This window comes from Haemorhous mexicanus, chromosome 1 (assembly GCF_027477595.1).
Source record: "Haemorhous mexicanus isolate bHaeMex1 chromosome 1, bHaeMex1.pri, whole genome shotgun sequence".
NCBI lineage: Eukaryota > Metazoa > Chordata > Aves > Passeriformes > Fringillidae > Haemorhous > Haemorhous mexicanus.
This window is the reverse complement of record NC_082341.1, coordinates 38,383,736-38,401,005: the sequence shown is the minus strand read 5'-3', so window position 1 is coordinate 38,401,005 and position 17,270 is coordinate 38,383,736. Positions and strand designations below refer to the sequence as shown.

At 44.4% G+C, this 17,270-nt stretch overlaps 1 protein-coding gene across 6 annotated transcripts in view; it reads right to left on the bottom strand.

Annotated features, from left to right (window-relative positions):
- LOC132327231 (ubiquitin-conjugating enzyme E2 E1) overlaps nucleotides 1–16,322 on the bottom strand; it is a 45,720-nt gene extending 29,398 nt beyond the window's left edge. Inside the window, exons 1-5 of one of the 6 annotated variants that reach the window (XM_059846206.1) lie at nucleotides 16,128–16,322; nucleotides 15,926–15,962; nucleotides 15,352–15,416; nucleotides 13,925–14,013; nucleotides 11,789–11,839 (exon numbers count right to left, since the gene is read on the bottom strand). In XM_059846206.1, the coding sequence (XP_059702189.1) occupies nucleotides 11,789–11,839; nucleotides 13,925–14,013; nucleotides 15,352–15,416; nucleotides 15,926–15,962; nucleotides 16,128–16,307 (422 nt within the window). In that variant the 5' untranslated portion in view covers nucleotides 16,308–16,322. Of the gene's footprint in view, nucleotides 1–11,788; nucleotides 11,840–13,924; nucleotides 14,104–15,351; nucleotides 15,454–15,925; nucleotides 15,963–16,127 lie in introns of those variants that run through there. The other 5 variants (XM_059846215.1, XM_059846225.1, XM_059846234.1 and 2 more) reach the window with 5 other exon arrangements.
- Nucleotides 16,323–17,270: the final 948 nt, after the last annotated feature.

Sequence of the window (17,270 nt, the reverse complement as noted above, 5' to 3'; positions counted from 1 at the left end):
CCCACCCTATATTTTCATTCTTCCCTAGTATGTCATAGTTCAGCCATCAACTCCAGCTCCATCCTTTTTTTCCTCATTTGTTCTGAATCACTGAAGACTGCTGCAAACAGAACAGATTCAGTCGGTAAAAGATAGCTCTCCCTCCCAGATCCAAATCTAAATCAGCACTCCAACCTTATCTCTCTAAGTGAAGCTGTGAATCACTAACAAATCTCACCCAGATGTTCCACCAGCCACGAAAGAGGTCACAGCACATCCTCACTTAGCCACAGCCCTTCACTCTGCTGCTACCACTTAGAGCTGGACCCTGCCACCTTGCTGTATCCCCACCACAAAGTGTTACCACACAAGCCTCTACTAATCAAACACTACTATTCAGTCTTTCCTGACAAAATCCAGTACTATTTAATAAACACATCCTAAATGGCCAGTTCTGTGCTACCCAGCATGCAGTGAAATGTGCACCTGAACAATCCCAATGCTGAATGATTTGTCTGGACTTTGCATTTCCTTATAAGAATGACTCTTCTATGAAATACAAGGCAAAATCCTTGAAACGCAACACAGAAAGTAGAGACTGCACAGTCTATGGGATAAGAAAATTTGCATTTTCTGTGGGAAAAACAATGTACAAGACGTAGCTAATACATTACAGAACCTCATATGTAATATAGTATTTATAGTCATTAAGAGTACACACACTGAATACTAAGTACTTGAAACTGGAATGTCTCGACATATGTACTAGCTATGCATTTTAACTCGTATTTCCCTAACAAATAGTTACAGTCCTCCTAGATATTGAGGTGGAAGGTGAAGCAGGAGCACAAAGACACCAAAGAAAGAGATTAGCTGTTGGACAGCTTCATTATTTCTCTGCCACTATCCAGGAAGAAAAAAGCCCCCAACACTAATATATCTCAAAATACATTATCCTATTACAAAGTAGTAGTATCACAAAGTAACAGCTGTGATAACCTTGGTGTGCATAAAACCAGAAAATAATCAAATCACTTATTCAAGACAATACAACAGCTGCTGAATAAAACAACTCACTTATTTACCTCTATCAGATAAGGGGGGAAAAAAAGGCAATTCTGCAACATAAGCATAACTTTTTTGGGGAAGAGAGGACAGGGTAACACCAACAAGCCCAAAGGCTAAACCTACGTTATTAATAAAGAACATTTAAACATAGATGGAAATTTACATACCACTTTGTAAACTTTTCAGAGTAAAGCACTTCCTAAATTTTTGTTGGTGTTGGCAATCTAAATTCAGCAACACAAATGCATGAAGGTTAATCCTTCACAAAAGCAAGGAGAAGTGGCTAAGTGACAGGAAACAAGAGCTTGCTTTAAATGGCAAAGCATAAAAAGAAGAGAGGCAAGGAGGGCAGAAGTTGAACATTTTCTGTGGCTAAAAGCCATGTCAATTGGAAGAAGGAAATAGAAAGGAGCCTGAAGTTAGTGGAGTGGAATGAGGGACAATGGGGAAGGGGAAGGAGGTAATTTTGTGGGTATTCCACATAGAACATAAAAAAAACATTTGGGGTCATTTAACTCGGGACCTTACTCCTGGCAGTGGTAAGAGCCTACTCCTTACAATAGGTGATGGTGGATACTCTCTGTAGTCCATTCCCTTTGTACTCCCTCAGGATCCACAGCCACTGGATGAGGGGTGCTAAAGGGTACTTGCCTGACTTTTCTCTTTGTATCTGTTCATGGACCTGTTCCTCATGAATTTGTTCAACCCAGCTTTGAACATGCTGATACTATCTGCCTCCACAACCTCCTGCAGAAGAGTTTTCAGAACCTCACTACCTACTGGATAGAAGGACTTAAACTGTTCTAAAATGACCTTTTTTTAGTGAATATGTGTTTCCAGTATTATGGAATTTATTGAATAACAGCTTTGGCCATACTTCTGTTTCAGTTGCTACAAAAAAAAAATGTGCTCCTTTGGGAGATTCAGATTCACAGGGCCTACAACAAAATTAATTTGCAACTTCCTATCTTAAATACTAGTCTATTTGACTGGTACTGACTGAGTAATTTATTTCTCTCTCCATTTCTGCCCTCTTCCTCCATTTCTCTGTCTGCCTTTCACTCCCTCTGCTTGCTACCACTTCCCCAATTTTTTCCCCACTCCTCACACCTCACTGATGTGCTTCTAGGAAGACATGGCTAAAGAGTCACAAGTGACTCAAGCAGCAGTTCAAGGTCATCTGCAAAGACACAGTGAGGCACCTTTTACACATGCTTCAAGGTATAGTATGATGTTCCCATGATAAGAACATATAAGTGCATTCACTTTACTACTAAATTAATATTTTATCTCCCAAGTGAGGGTGCAAAACAATCACCACTGCAAAACACGCAGCTTGTATGCTTTACTGTTTTGAAACTCTACTCATGGCCAAGAAGAGGGTAGCCCATGGGTGGTCCTCCCCATCCACCAAGAGGAAGATGCCCTTTATCTTCTGTTCCTCACAGTGCAAGGAGCAGAAATTGGAACTAAACAGCTGGAGCAGAAAAAACATCAGTCTTGTCTCTACTTCCACCTTTGCTGCAACTATTTCAGCAACCAGCACAAAATCACCTCAGTCACCCCAACGGGCCACCTCTCTCTGCTGTCCCTTACAGCCTCCATTAATGCCTTGTACAACCTTGCTACCCTGACTGGTTTTATTTCGTTTTCTGCTCCTCATCTGCAACTCATTCATCTCCCAGTCTTACCAATATCCGCAATCTGATTAACCTCACAAGAGGAGTGAGGGGATGGAAAATTTGGAAAGATGCTATTCAAAAGAAAATGTTTAGATTTCACTAGAGATTTCAACCCTGGGATGCCGCTGAAAGACAAGCAGCAGGGCAGCTGAAGGCCTGGCACTAGTTACATTCAAAACTTAGATCTCCTAGGTCACTCTTGCTGCTACCGTACATCTTTCTGCCTGATTTCATGTTACAAGGGTGCTGTTGAAATTAAATTTAAAGCAGGAATGAAAGCATCACCACAACTTTAATGCAATGGAGAACTCAGTGAGATTCATGATATTTTGAGACTTAGCATAGCTATTTAAAGGCTTCTGTCTTTTCTCTCTCCCACAGTCACCCAAGTGTAAGGAGGCATAAATACTTTTACCAGAACTCAAAGCACTACAAAATACAATGAGAATCTCAAATTAAGAATTACCCCATCAAAAAGAAAGCTAGACAATTCTCCTTGATAAATAACTTATAAGAAAGACAAGGAGGACACTAGCTATAAGGGCTTGTATGCATCACCTAATTTACCTCCTTTAAAAAGGTTACTAAGACATATAGAAAACACAATGCAAATACAGTATTACAACAAATAGATTGATCAGAAACTTCTGATAAAATGACCTTCTGTGGTATACTACAGTATTGACCTAATTACTTTAAAACAGTATTATTACAACTGTGTACATTTTAGCCATCTTTCAAAACCTTCGGCAGCAGCTAAACACTGCTTTAATTAAATAAATTGCACTTTCTCCACCATTTATAGACCACTTCTCAGAGCTGCTACACTTGTTCAGAGTATAAAATAACACACTGAAACTTTCTAGAAGTTGTCCACTTGAGAACTGCAAACATATGAAATCCATAACAGTCATAACTTAAATTAGCACCTTAAAATGTCAGTGAAGATATTCAAACTGCATTTAAAACCTTTGAGACAATTACCCCAGCAGTTTTCTTTGTAGAACAATCACTGTCTCAAATAAATTTGACAAAGTTCTTAGACTGTATCAAAAGTAGGTTTTTTTATCAATTCACCAATCGTGAAAAGACAGCTTTGACTTCAGAATTAATTTTAATGTCTGGGGGCCTTTTCACTCCTGTGTGCAGCTCCTGTATGATCCTAGGCATCAAAAGAAAACACAACAAACCCCTCTCCTGATTTCTCCCAGGGAAACACTGGGATTAGCACACTGACCAAAATATTGCTCAGATAGCCACAGCAGAAAAAGCACTAAATATTAGCAGTACATCTGCTCCAGAAAGCTCCTCCCCATTTTGCCTTTACAATTCTCAGTACCAGATCAAAATTCTGTGTTTCCAGCAAGTCCAGCAGCTCCAGAGGCAGAGATGAGCAATCTTTTTAAACAGTCATTTACACTGATACAAAGTTCTAAACATATCTGCTAACACGCTCATCTGATTAGGTCCACACTCCCTTTTGACTCTAAAAGTTGAAGCTTCTAAAGGAATTGAGACCTAAACTCGACACTGATTCACAGAAACACAGAAGCAAAGAAATCTAACAGGACTCTACATCATTAACCGTACAGCCTCTTTAATCCAATTACTTTGTATTTTCTCTCAAACAAATGAGCTGCCAAAACTTGGCCTGGACCCAGTTCTCAAAACAACTCAATTTCATCTTACCTGATCCATATTTTCAGATGTGAAACTATGGAAGACACTGGAGAGAGTGAGGAGATTCGAACAGCACATCTGCCCTGAGCTACAGTCTGTATGCCCCACTCTCCTTTTCTCCCCCAGCTTCCTTCCCCCAGAGTCCAGGTTAATAAAGAGCACTGCAAATTGGATATTGAAGTTAAGCATCCAGCTCTGCAACATCTCCTTGTAATGTCAATTAGCCCCTTACACACAGAAAATATGTATTAAATGCATGGTTGCAACCATAACACTTTCCTCAAATGCCTTGGAATTTTAATTGCCTACTGCTGAAATTTGCAAATTGGCAAGAGAAACAAGAAAACCCCTCTGAATTCTTGAGCACACAGTGCTTATTTTGACAGTTGTAGTTTATTTATAGTACTTGACAATACATGTTCTCTCCTCGGTTTTGTAACATAATGAAGTGAGCATTCAGACCTCCACTGTTAAGCCTCAGAGGGAAAAATAAGTATAAATTTATTTCATTCAAATGAATGCACAGATTGGCAAGATTTTACTTATAATAAGTAAATTGCATCATTAATTTAACTTAGTTTGAAGCACTTTGTTTTGTGGAGAAAGTATAGCCCTTAACTTTGAGCATGGTGTGTGCCTGCACAGGTGTGCTGTAATCTCTTCACCCATTCATATAAAATGGTATCCTTTTTTTAGTACATTAAATGCTTCTGAAAAGGGGCTGCATGGAAGGCTGGTCAGTCATGTACAATTACAGAAGAGTGCAGGCAGAGGCTGCAGAAGTCTCACTACACACAAACTCACAGATAACCTTAATCCACTAAAGTACTGGTGCAGGTGAACTCCGTTTCCATCCCAACACAACCCCTCCAACAGCGGGACCAAAGCGAACATCTGCCAGATACAATGACACTGGCTCTCAAAACCAACCCGTCCTTCAGAAACCACAAGGCTCTGGCAACCTGCTCTTTTTGAAATCTTCAAACACAAACCCATCCTCCTCAATCCCCTAGAAAAGCCAGTTAACCATAGGTAATTTTGTCTTCATGTAAGGAGGCAAGGTAGATTCAAGCCCTAAAGTATAAATAGCGCACATACATTGTTTCCCATTTAAATCTATGAAGTATCATAGACATACAGTGTATGTTTCTTAAAACAAAACCAGGCATATAAACTGCTGCTATACACATATCCAATATAAAAATCTAGACAAACAGCACTAGAATACAACTGAAAAACCAAACAAGACTGTGTAACCAAGAGGAAATAAGAATTTGTCAGATAAAACATATATGCAGCATCATAAACACAGTTGCACAGTGCCCTCCAAGGGCAGCAAAACTGAAAGTCAAATAATAAAATTAAGTGGTATACAAGGGAGGGTGCACAGAAGGGATTTCAATCCTCTTTGTTCTTAGCCATGATACAATTTCACAGCCGCTCTCAAGATTCATCGTTTCCATGTTTGGCATGCAAGAGCACAGAATGCAGTTCATTTGGGAATTACCGAGCCAGGACGTGTAAAGCAAAATCTACCACAGCATCAGCCAGCTCCTGCCACAGCGTCCGAACAGCCTGGCCATCAAAACATTTCTGACAGTTAAAATAAAAACAGAAGTGGCTTCAGAAAAGTTAATTCCTGTAATATTAACTAATCGATCCTCAGCAAAGAAAATGCTCCTGGTGCAGCCTTTGTCTGAGTACATCGGACAGAGGACTTTGCCTGCAGGAGCTGCTACCTCCACATACTTAAATTCAGCCAGTGTAGAAATGTATTGTTTTTATGGTTTAAGCTAGACCATACACAACTGCAGAGGATCTCTAAATTAGTTAATACACCATTTCAAAAGGAAGAGTTATTTCTCCAGGGATCATGTGCCAAACAAAGCAAGGAGAGGATGCTGAACCACTGGTAGTTTATATGACAAATGATATTTTTCAACTACACACTAATTATGTAGGGCCTTCCTATCCTACATCTGGAAACTTCTCACAGAAAACACTCACATTTTCAACACAATACAAGGTGAAAAAAAGAAAAAAATACTTCTAAAACCCACTTTTATAAGCTGATAATTTCACTTTCCTTAAAGGTGATAATATTTTTTTATTTCTACAAGGAAGCAAAAGCTGGAATTTGTGCCATTCCTGACCTAATAATTTGACTGGGCATACGAAGGAAAAAAGTCATAATGAAATTAAGCTTGTTACTTAGAAAATGTAAAACTGGAAAGTTTATGCTATAGAATACAATTGTGCTCAGGAAGGGCTATTTCACACATAAAAATAACAAAAACAACACTGATATTAGAGTTTAACAGTGACAATCCATCCTTAAATAATATGTTAGATTTAAAAGCAAAAGCACTTAAAGCATTATTGGAGTTGAAAGTATTGAAAAATACATTTGCAAAAAATTACAAGCACCATGAAAAACAAATGTAAGCAAGACAAATGCCAGACCTGCATGGTATGCAGATGAAATATATTAATTATAATATGAAGCTGTTGAGTTCAAAACTGCCTTTGAGCCACACATTTTATGCAGACTTCTCTCAAGCCAAGAAATCTTAATTCCACACTGTAAAGTTTTGAAAACTATTACTATTCCATACGTTATAATAGAGAGCACTTCTCCCCACCATCTTTACTGAGACACATATTTATTAAGTGCTGACAGTTAACTTTCACGAGACTCTCAAGGAGATCTGGTCCTTATTCTGCAAATTTACAAAAACTGGGCTGAAGGTGCCAAAAAACACAACTGTATTTTATTATTATTTAAATAATGAATTTGTGATAGCATTTTATTCTGAAGCAATGGAAAGCCCTGCAGGCAAATGCCTCCTTCAACAAAGGTTTGAAAATTATTTTTGTTTAAATAACAGCTGGTCTCGCCTATATGGACTTAAATGAGCCATGTGGAGACGAACTTGTTTCTGTTTAGCTAAGATAGATTAAAAAACATTAATTCCAGTTAATATCCATTTTGGTCCGTCTACACAGATGGGAAAAATAACATTAAATTACCATGCTTACATACAGTCAATACCAGACACCCAATAAAGCACAAATTCAAAGCCCTGCTCGTAATGCAAGTGATGCACACAGTTCCAGCAGAACAGCTCAGCTGCAAGTTAGCTTGAAACAAAAGAGATTTACATTAATTTCTCCACTTTGCCAGAGACTTCCTGTGTGACCTTAGACAAGTCACTTGTTTTTTGTGTGCTGCAACTCCCCACCCCTAAAAATGGGGAAAACCACTTGTTCCATAACCTCACATCAATAAGCAGATCTACCATGAGGAGATGCTTAGATACAGAGGTTGAATAAATTACACAAAGCGAATAAAGAGTACTTAAAGCTTGAATTAGTTTATCTTAAAGCTTTGGATAGTTCATCACTGAGACAGAAGGAAAGCTTCTGCACAACACTCCTACGTGTTACCAGCAAACAAAAGTCAGGACTGCTTACACAGCAAGACAACCGTATTTTGACATCTGCAGACCCAAAGCAAAGGTGTGATACCTCCTCTGTCACTAGCATATATAAAAGACCAAAAGTAAGACCTTTCTAGTTACCTTCTCTGAGCTCTAAAACTGGAGTTAAACTCTGATATAAAACAAAGTAGGAGAAGAGATCACCAGATACACTCTCAAAAGATTTTAAACACTTTAGGTAAAAACAGTCATTCTCCAATTCGTCTTAACCACTAACCACCTTTTGAACTTGAAAGTCATATTTAACTTTCATAACTCAGTATTAATATCACGAGTCAAATCAACTTGCAGAAATTAAAGACCTCCAGAGCACTGGCCTACTGAAAATAATGAAGAGGACTAAAATTCATTCAGAAGTAGCCGCCAAACATACATTACACTAGGACACTTACAAGGACGCAGCACTCCTCCCAGCAGGAACCTACGAATTTGCAACATGTATTAAATATACCCTTTTAGAAAATGTTTTCAAGTCCAAAAACCTGCATTTTGAATGCAGGCCAAACAGAGACTGCTTCCATGCACATATTCTGCACCTCTGCACAACTAACTGCACTAGCCTGAGAAAATCAAAATCACACCCTGACGAAGGAGACACAAGTACACAGGGAGTATGAGAAATGAACCAGCCAATGACACACAAGCACAGGTAAATTTTGGGGGACACAGGCAAGCTATGGAAAAAACAGAAACAAAGAAAGTGCTGAGGAGAGAGGAAATTCTGGAATAAGCTTCCCCTCATATTACCCTCATATGCGTAAAAACCACACAGCTGCTCAATCACAGGGTGTTGAGTGCGCCTGGGGTTTGGGTTTTTTGGTTTTTGTTTTTTAAACAGATGATCTGTAGGTTACACTCATGACAATACAGACACTAAAAGCTAGAAAAATAAAAATGAAGCATTTATTTTTAAGCTATTTTGTTTGAAATGTCAAATGGTTGTCATTATTTGTAATTGCATCTTGTATGTTGTATTTTATAAGAAGAAAAAAACCTCACGTAAGATATGGTAAATCAGTTCTTACTAAAAATCATTCACAACCTGAACCTTTATCTTTCAATAGGCAGAGCTGTTCTGGGATGTGTTAAATATCCTAAACTCCCATTTCTGCAATAAGACTGAAAGAACAGTATTTTGCAGCGAGGCCAAAAATTAAAGCACAGCCAACCATGAACTTATATCAAACACCAGACATAGAACAGGGGAAAATACAAACATGGTAGTGGGGGGTGTAAGATGTTCAGAAAAAGAAAAACGATTATGATGTTTCCAACATAACACAAGATACAGTTTCCGACAAACATTTTCAAATGTGAAAATGTTGAGGCTTTGGCAACCCTTAAAACTGGCAGTACAACAGGTAATACATGACATCATACATAATGCCCTGAATATGTAAGTTCTAAGATTAAACTTACAGGAAAGAGTGAGATGCCTAAAAGGAGAGGACTGGCCTCTCCTCCAGTGACACCTGAAAAAAATCTGTAGAGGCACAAAGGCAGCAGAGATATGAGGGGCAGGAGGTCAGAGGAAAGGTTAGAATAAGCAAAGTCATAAAGGCAGGAAATTGAAACTAAGTTCTCAAACTATGTATTTAATACCTCCTTCACAGCATGCCAGTAATGTTCATACAAAAGGAAAAAATATAAAGGAAAGCAGTGACACTGTTAGCAGGCTTCCCAAGAACAAATTCTGGCAACCTTAAACATCATGCAGCAACCAGAGTTTCTCATTAGCTTAATCTCACAGTCATAAATTGACTATTGCAATTTTTTTTTTTTTTTTTTTTTTCACAAGAGGTGAACTTTCCCCACAACTGCACCAGCTGAAACTCATCTCACTGTTGTGGCAATCAGCACCTGCCTGCCTTTTTACAAATCAGCCACTACAGGGGCAAACTCCCAGTGCTTAAATGCACAACTGGAGCCTCGTTAGCCATAAGCAGAGCTGCTCTTCTTGGCTCTCAGCACCGTGTTTACAGAAGCAGGATGACTTCACCCCAAGATGAGCAATACCAAAACTCCTTTGGTCACACATACACACACAACAAACCCCTCCACTCACGTTTTCCTACCTATCAACATATTAAAAGGCAGTAACAACTACACCAGTTCCATGCATTACTTGCAGAAGCTGTCAGCCTTCACTGTCACTCATCTGAAAGTCAAAAGGAATGCAGAATACTTATAACTCCACTATGGATGAAGATTAACCATCGCTATTTGTACTACGAACTAATTTTTACCATTAGAAATATTGGTAAAGGCTGAAATAACACAGACTTACTATGTGGGCCTTGAAGCACGTTATCCTCAATGGTCCATGTAATTAGAAAAGAAAAACCAAAACTATACTGTATTTTGACAAGTAGTCTGCTAGTTCATCTTTACCTATGACTGAATCCAATTTAAACAAGGACAAATTAGGGTTCTAATATCATTTATACAAACCTTCAGAAGAAACACGTAATCTAATAAACTCATATACAATCATAGCTTTTGGATAAACTTGCAAAGCTCAGTCTGAAGTCCCAGCACCTTGACCATCTAGTTATCTAAAGAGAAGCAACAGTGCCTGAGATGTGCTTCCTTATTTCTTTCCCATGAAAATCAGGTTGAAGTGGGAGGAGGAGGGAAAAGCATGTGGACTTCATCTGGATACAGAGCTGGGATGCACACGGGACAGACATCTCCAGCCCGAGAACTGGAAATTTTATATTAGTCAGCTAAGTCATTACTGTCCCTAAAACAACATTGTCACAATTAAAGATTTCAAAACTTATTGGTTATCATCCCAACAGCACAAAAATCTTCTTAGTAGCAGATTAGATGTCACACATCACATTCAATCTCTCCTTCAAATAATTATGATCCTAGGGACTGCTACTGAAAGGGTGGCTCTGGACCTGTCAGGCTAACTCTTGTGCTAATGCCTCCCCACAGACTAACAGTGGCAAAAAGCTTCAATAAAAAGGTTCATGTACGTTTGTGGGTGGTAACTCAATATGAAAAAGACCAATTTAAACAGTTATTTATAAGCATAATTTTCTCTGATTTCTGCCATTACCAACATCAAAAGACATCAAACCTCAGCTACAGCAAGAAGATGTAACAGAGAACAGAGTTATGCGTTGGCAACTACAGCAAATGCAGACCAGACTGAAAGCCTCTTTCCTCTTGGATGAGCAAGTATAACCAAAGAAGTTACACTACTACTGCCTCCTCTCCAAATGCAAAGAGGTTCAGCAACACCATGCAATGAAACAAATCAACCTACCAGAGGTTTTAAAAAAATATATAAATTTCTAAAACATACCTAAAAACAAGATATTTTATAAAGGGCAACAGAACATCCCTGCTTTCTGTTTCATCAGCTAAGACGCATGTTCCAGTGGGGCATTAAGTGACGAATTCGCACTTTACTTCCACTGTCAGCTGCTGTTCACAACAGAACTCTGAACTAAAAACCTCAGAGCATTCTCTGCTTCCTTGGCAGGACTCTTATTTATATAAGATTAGTGCAGTCAGGCATTAGATTTATAAACCAAAACCAAAAACAAACAAGGAGAAAGTTTTCACACTCTTCTTCATAGACCAGTTTCTGAAACATACACACACAAAACAATATAGCATATTGACATGCAATTGTTAAAAAAACAAAACAATCCCCTAAACAAACAGAAAACTGGTCAAAATACATATAATCTCTGGAGGTATCCCCACCTGGAAACTCTTTAAAGCATTCACAAAAGTACTGCTGGCCACCTAAACAGCCGTTCCTCTGCTCCATCCAGAGCCTCTGAGGGCAGTTACAACACCTGGGCACACTTCAGCCCCTCACCTTCCCCCACCCTCCTCAGGTAAGGAATGAACACCAACCTGCAGTTGGGAGGTGGATCTAAGGTGATGTCAGCCAATTCCTTCTGAATCCTGCAGCAATAAAGCAAGAAGGAACAAAGGTAAGTCACTGAGTTAACACATTCTCCTTGCAGAAGTACTGTCACTGTGAGCTTGCCACAATATGTAAGAGAGGCACTCTCAGGTGTGGCCTCCCACCAGTCCAAACCCCCACAGCAGGACAGACACCCTGCACTGTTAAAGAGACAGGCAGAAAAGCACACAGGCATCGTGCACTGAACCCAGACAGGTGCACCACTCTGCACTCCCACAAAGATGCCAATCACACAGTGGAAAAGACTGTCCTCTTTGCTCTGCCAACCAGCCTGTAAATGAGGGGAAACCTCTGCAAATGTGATGCACCAAGAAGAAACTGCAGTCTGAAAAGGAATTTTGTCTTACAGGATTGAGAGAAACAGTCATTGCCAAATTGGCTCCCTCCTCTCTCCCCCAGTTTCTCATCACCATCCTGAGGAAAAAAAATACACAGCCCTGAGGGAGTCAATAACTGCGCCATTCTCAAGGACACTTTAAGGAAGGTGAATATCTATTTCTGACGCTCCTGCACTTCCTACCACCTTCAATTCTCCCTTCTCTTCACCCTCAAGAGCCTCACAACACCCCCATGTCCCCTCAATAGGACTCCAGACACTCCCTCTCTCCACTGTGCTCAGCCAACACCCTGTCCTCCCAGCCCAGACTATTCTGGGCTTACGCTGCTTCTGCCACAAAACGCCCAACCAGCTATCATCCTCTTCCCTGGAGTCCCATTACTGTCACTCAGGCTTCCCTTCCAGATTTCCCCACCCAGCACTCAGCCTGCTTCCCTTCTCCTTTAAACTCAGCCAGCATCTCCTGCCACTTGTCACACACAAGAACCACAGCCTTTCCACAGGAGGCAGTTTAAAATCTTATCCTTAGAACAGTGAAGGGCACAACACGTAAACACTGCTTGCCACTATCTATGTCAGTTTGCCATGGAAACCTGCTGAGTGGAGATCTGGAATAACCAAACCACCTAAATTCTACAAAGCCACAGAGAACTCAGTTGCTACGACAGGGCATTTGCATAAAACCCCAGTCACTTTAGACACCTACTGATACAACCTCTCTGCTGCTTGGCAAAGCTGTTCAGTGAGATGGTTTATTATTCTTACTGAAGTACTGCAAGTTTGCTTGAAAACCTCCATTTGTCAGCTTAGCTCCCTGGAGCAGGATGGTGCTGAACTCAGGTGACATGCAGAATAAATAAGAAAGGGTAACTTAAAAAAAAAAAATTAGTAGCTCCAAGAGTCTGTCCAAGTGAAGAAAGCTGACTGACACAGCTGTTCTGGAATTCCTATTCTATGCAGGTGTCTCTCCCTACACATTATTCTGGAATAAAAATTACTTTATTCTCAAAGAAAGTCCAAACACACTCTGTGCTGTGAGCAAAGACTATTTCAGAGCAGAATGTCCACAAGTGGGCCTGCTGTGGATGATTTATTCCAGTTAGCATCCAACCATACACAGAAAATTCAATATAAGTGATGAGCAGACAAAAATAACAGTAATGTATTTGTTGGTAAAGATCTGGGGCTATATTACACTCCTCGCACTGCAGTGCACTCCTCCAAAACAAGCAAACTCAAAACTTCACAAACATTAATTAATCTCCAAATCAGTTCTGGAAAGAAAAAAAAGACACTCTGGACTCAAACCCACAAGAGAGCGAAACAGATGCTGAAATGCAATGCCTTACTTGGGACCACATAGCTTCCAGTAGCAGAGAATAAAATAAGGTCTAAATGTCAATTCTACACCATTTCCATAACAAATGCTAGTAAGGAAAAAGGAAAAGACAGCACAAATAATTGAGGGTCAGAATGACAGCCCAGAAGAAGAAAAGCCAGGAAAATATTTAGAATAAGCAGGAAGAGGGACCAGAAAGCAGTGAAGTTGGGCAGACACTAACTGCAGCGAGACACCGAAAAAAGTGAGACAATAGCAGCTTCACGCAGAAAGGTTGAGCACAAGGGCTAGAGATGAGGAATGGGAGCAGCAGGGGAACAGTGCAAAATAAAATGAGGAAGAAGGGAAGATGCAACAAATCAGTGAGAAAACTGACTGCAGCCTCACCTCTTGGCACTGGTAGATAGCAGTTTAGAGTTTTTACTCATGCTGACTTTGCTTTCCTTCTTCTTAGGCGTGCTTGTCTCTTTCTCTGTCTGTTGGTTGGAGGATGAAGATGAGGAGGAGCTGGTGCTGGCCCTCGAATCGTCATCCGACATAGCGACCCCCCCACCACACACCCCAACCTGGAGAGGAGACACCACGGGGTGTGGGGAACAAACAGTGAACACAAACACACACAGAGAAAGGCTGCTGACAATCTCGATCTGTGTTTGGGTCATGCTCCTTTTAAAGGACCCTCATGTCTCCCTCTCCTCTCTAGGCCCTACAGCCATAGCAAGAGGAGGAATAGCTTCCCCTGCTCTAGTAACACCGAGGAGCAGGGGAAAAGGGACTTTAAAAGCTTCCTCTCAGAAAGCAAGTGCGGAATGAGAGGAGACTGGAACGAGGACAACTGCGAGGATCAAGGAAGCTCAAAGCAATTCTTTCTAATCTCCCCCAAACTGCACACACAAGAGGAGCCATCACCACCCACCACTATCGAGCCTAGGGGTGTAGGAGATAAAAATGGAACAGCTCCGGTCCCTTGGGTTCCCGGGAGGCACGTGGGGGAGGCAGGAAGGGATGAGGCCAGGGGGGTGCCCGTCGCCAGTTCTAAAATGGAAGTGGGGCATCACTGGCAACACAGGGAAGACCCTGGCAGACTCGCGATCTGTGGTGGGGAAACCCCTGCCTGCTGGACAACCCCTGTCTGTGGGATCGGGCGTTAGAAGCCGTGAGGGGAGGTGGGAAGGAAAGGAGCAAACCAAGGGGAAGGGATAAGCAGGGAGTGGGGTGCACTGGTGGCACCCACCGAGGCCCACTGCACCGAGGGGCACATGCCAGAGGAGGGGGAAGGGAGCAGAGGGTCTGTGCCGGGGGGGCGTGGGGGGAAGGAGGGCCAGGGCCTACGAGGGGCGAGAGTGGAGGGCCCGGGGAGGCCGGTGTCAGGGAGGGGGGCAGCGGGGACCAGGGGGAGGCAGCTCGGATCCATGCGGGCACCCCGGGGGCACGGGGGAGGAGGGCGAGCACGGCGGGCTACCGAGGGCAGGTCCGCACCGAGAGAGGCGAGAAGCCGTCGGGAGGGATGGGGGGGGCTGGCAGGGCACCCCGGGAGAGTTCGGGGCCCGGCGGGGGGGGCGACACACGGCCGCCTCCCTCCCAGGGCCACGGGCCCCCGGGGAGCTCCCCTGCCCCCGCCGGCCGAGAGCTGGAGGGGGCCCGGCCGAGCTGCCCCGGCCGCGGGCCCGCAGGGCCGGGGGACAGTGGTACCTGACAGCCCCGGGCGCGACCCCCCTGCCCCGCCGGCTGCCGCCCCATCGCCGGGCCGCGGCCGGCCCTGCCCCTCGCCCCTACCCCCGAGGAGGGCGGCAGGGGGTGCCCCGTCCCCCTACCTCTCCCTTTGTGTCTGGCTGCTCCTCCTCGGTGCGGCTGGGCCTGGCCACTCGTGTCTCTCTCGCTGGGAGAGAAGCGGAAGTGCTGCAACAGCAACTATTAAACAGGCAATGGCTTCCCTGGCTGCCTCCCCCACCGCCGAGCGGGGCTGGGGGGCGGCGGGGCCGGGGCGCCACCCGGTGCGGAGCGGGGGGCGGCGGGGGCGGGCGGCGGAGCCCCAGCTCCGAGGATGGAGGGGGATCCCGGCCGCCACGGCCCCCTCTCTTTCCCTTCTCCCCGGGGAGGGAAGAAAGGGGCACACGGAGGGGGACCTGAGTTTTTAATGGAGACCCTCTGAAAAGTAACCTGCAGGGGTGTCGGGGGGCAGAGGGACAGGCGCCCTCCCCGGCTCCGCTGCTGCTTCCGTGCGAGAGCCCCACAGGGAAGCGGTGGAAGCAGGTGGCTGAGAGAGGGGCAGCTCCCGGGGTGCTTTTTTTTAAGGCTCAGAGGGGCTATTAGGCTCGGCGCGGGGGCTGCTTGCTTTCCTCCTATTCTCAGAACTGTTTCAACCCCAAAGCTTCTCCCCAGCCTCACCTGCTTTATCCCTCCGGCGGCAGCAGCAACTTCTCACCTGTCTCAGTTTGAAAGCAATAAGGGGAAAAAAAAAAAAAAAAAGAAAAAAAAGGAAAAAAAAAAAAAAACCAAAACCAAAAAAAACCCCGGAGCCTAGCCCGAAGCCCAGTCGCCCCCACCAATCCAGGCAAAAGGAATCCCCGGCAGCTTTCCCGTCTCTCACCTGTTTCAGCCCTAAAGCAGCAGCTGTGTCCTCCCTTCCCTCCCCCGGCTCAGCCCTGAACCAGCAGCAGGAGTAGCCGCTTCCCACTCGCCCTCGCCCGGAGTTCAGGATTCCATTGTCCCCCACACTGCATTTGGTGACATCACTGACACACAAAGAAGGGGCACTTCGTGATGTCATCAACGCATGCTGGGAGAGAAAACAAAATTCTGGGCTTGGCAGCGACAGCACTAACACACAGACGCACACAGATACACACACACAGACCTTTCAATTTTCCAAAGGTAAAAGTGTTAGGGATTTTTTTTTTTCCCCTAGTCCCCTGATGGGGAGCCCGTCTGCGGAAAAAGGCGTGTTGTATTCGCTAGCGTGTAGTAATCTCGAGGCGATTTACTCATTTCTCCGGTACCTCTGCTGTCCATCTCTCGCTCCCTGTCCACCCAACGGAGAAAAGTGATTTGGCCGGAGCGACCCACCGCCCCCGGCCCAGGCGCGGGCAGCAGCCCCGGTGGGCAGCTGCGGCGCTTCCTGGGGGTGCCGGACCCACTCGTGAAGGGACAATGGGGACCAGCATTCCCACCGACCTCACCCGGGGCACATTTGGCTCGCTGCCGCCAGTTTCCACAGCCTATCGAGGGATCGCCTATCGAGTTACTTGGTGTCTTCGGTGGCCGAAAATACACTGGACTGTCACCGCCACGCACCACGATAATGGATCGGAGTTTGTATGTCACCCTTTCTCCCACGGGAGGACCTCGAGGTGATCCGCAGGCACACAGGACTGCTGGCTCCACAGGGCGCTGTTACGACATGACACCTGGGGAGTCCCGAGAGGTCAATTACAAAACCGAAGCCGCAGGAGTGGCGGGGGACGGGGGCGGGGGGACATCCCAAGGCTGGTCATCTCCGCTTCGCAGCGACCGCGGGGGGGAGCGGGGGCAGCCGAGGCTGGCTCCTCCTGAAGCCCGGGCTTCCCGTCTGACGCTGCCAGGCGCTGCCCGTTCCCGGGCTGCCAACATGGCCCCAGCGGCGGGCGCGGGTCGGGCGGGGGAAGCCCTCCCCGTTCCCCGCGGCGAGCGGCCGTGCCCAGCCGCTGCCCTGGGGGCTCCCGTGGGACCCGGCGGCCTGCCCGCCCGTGGGACC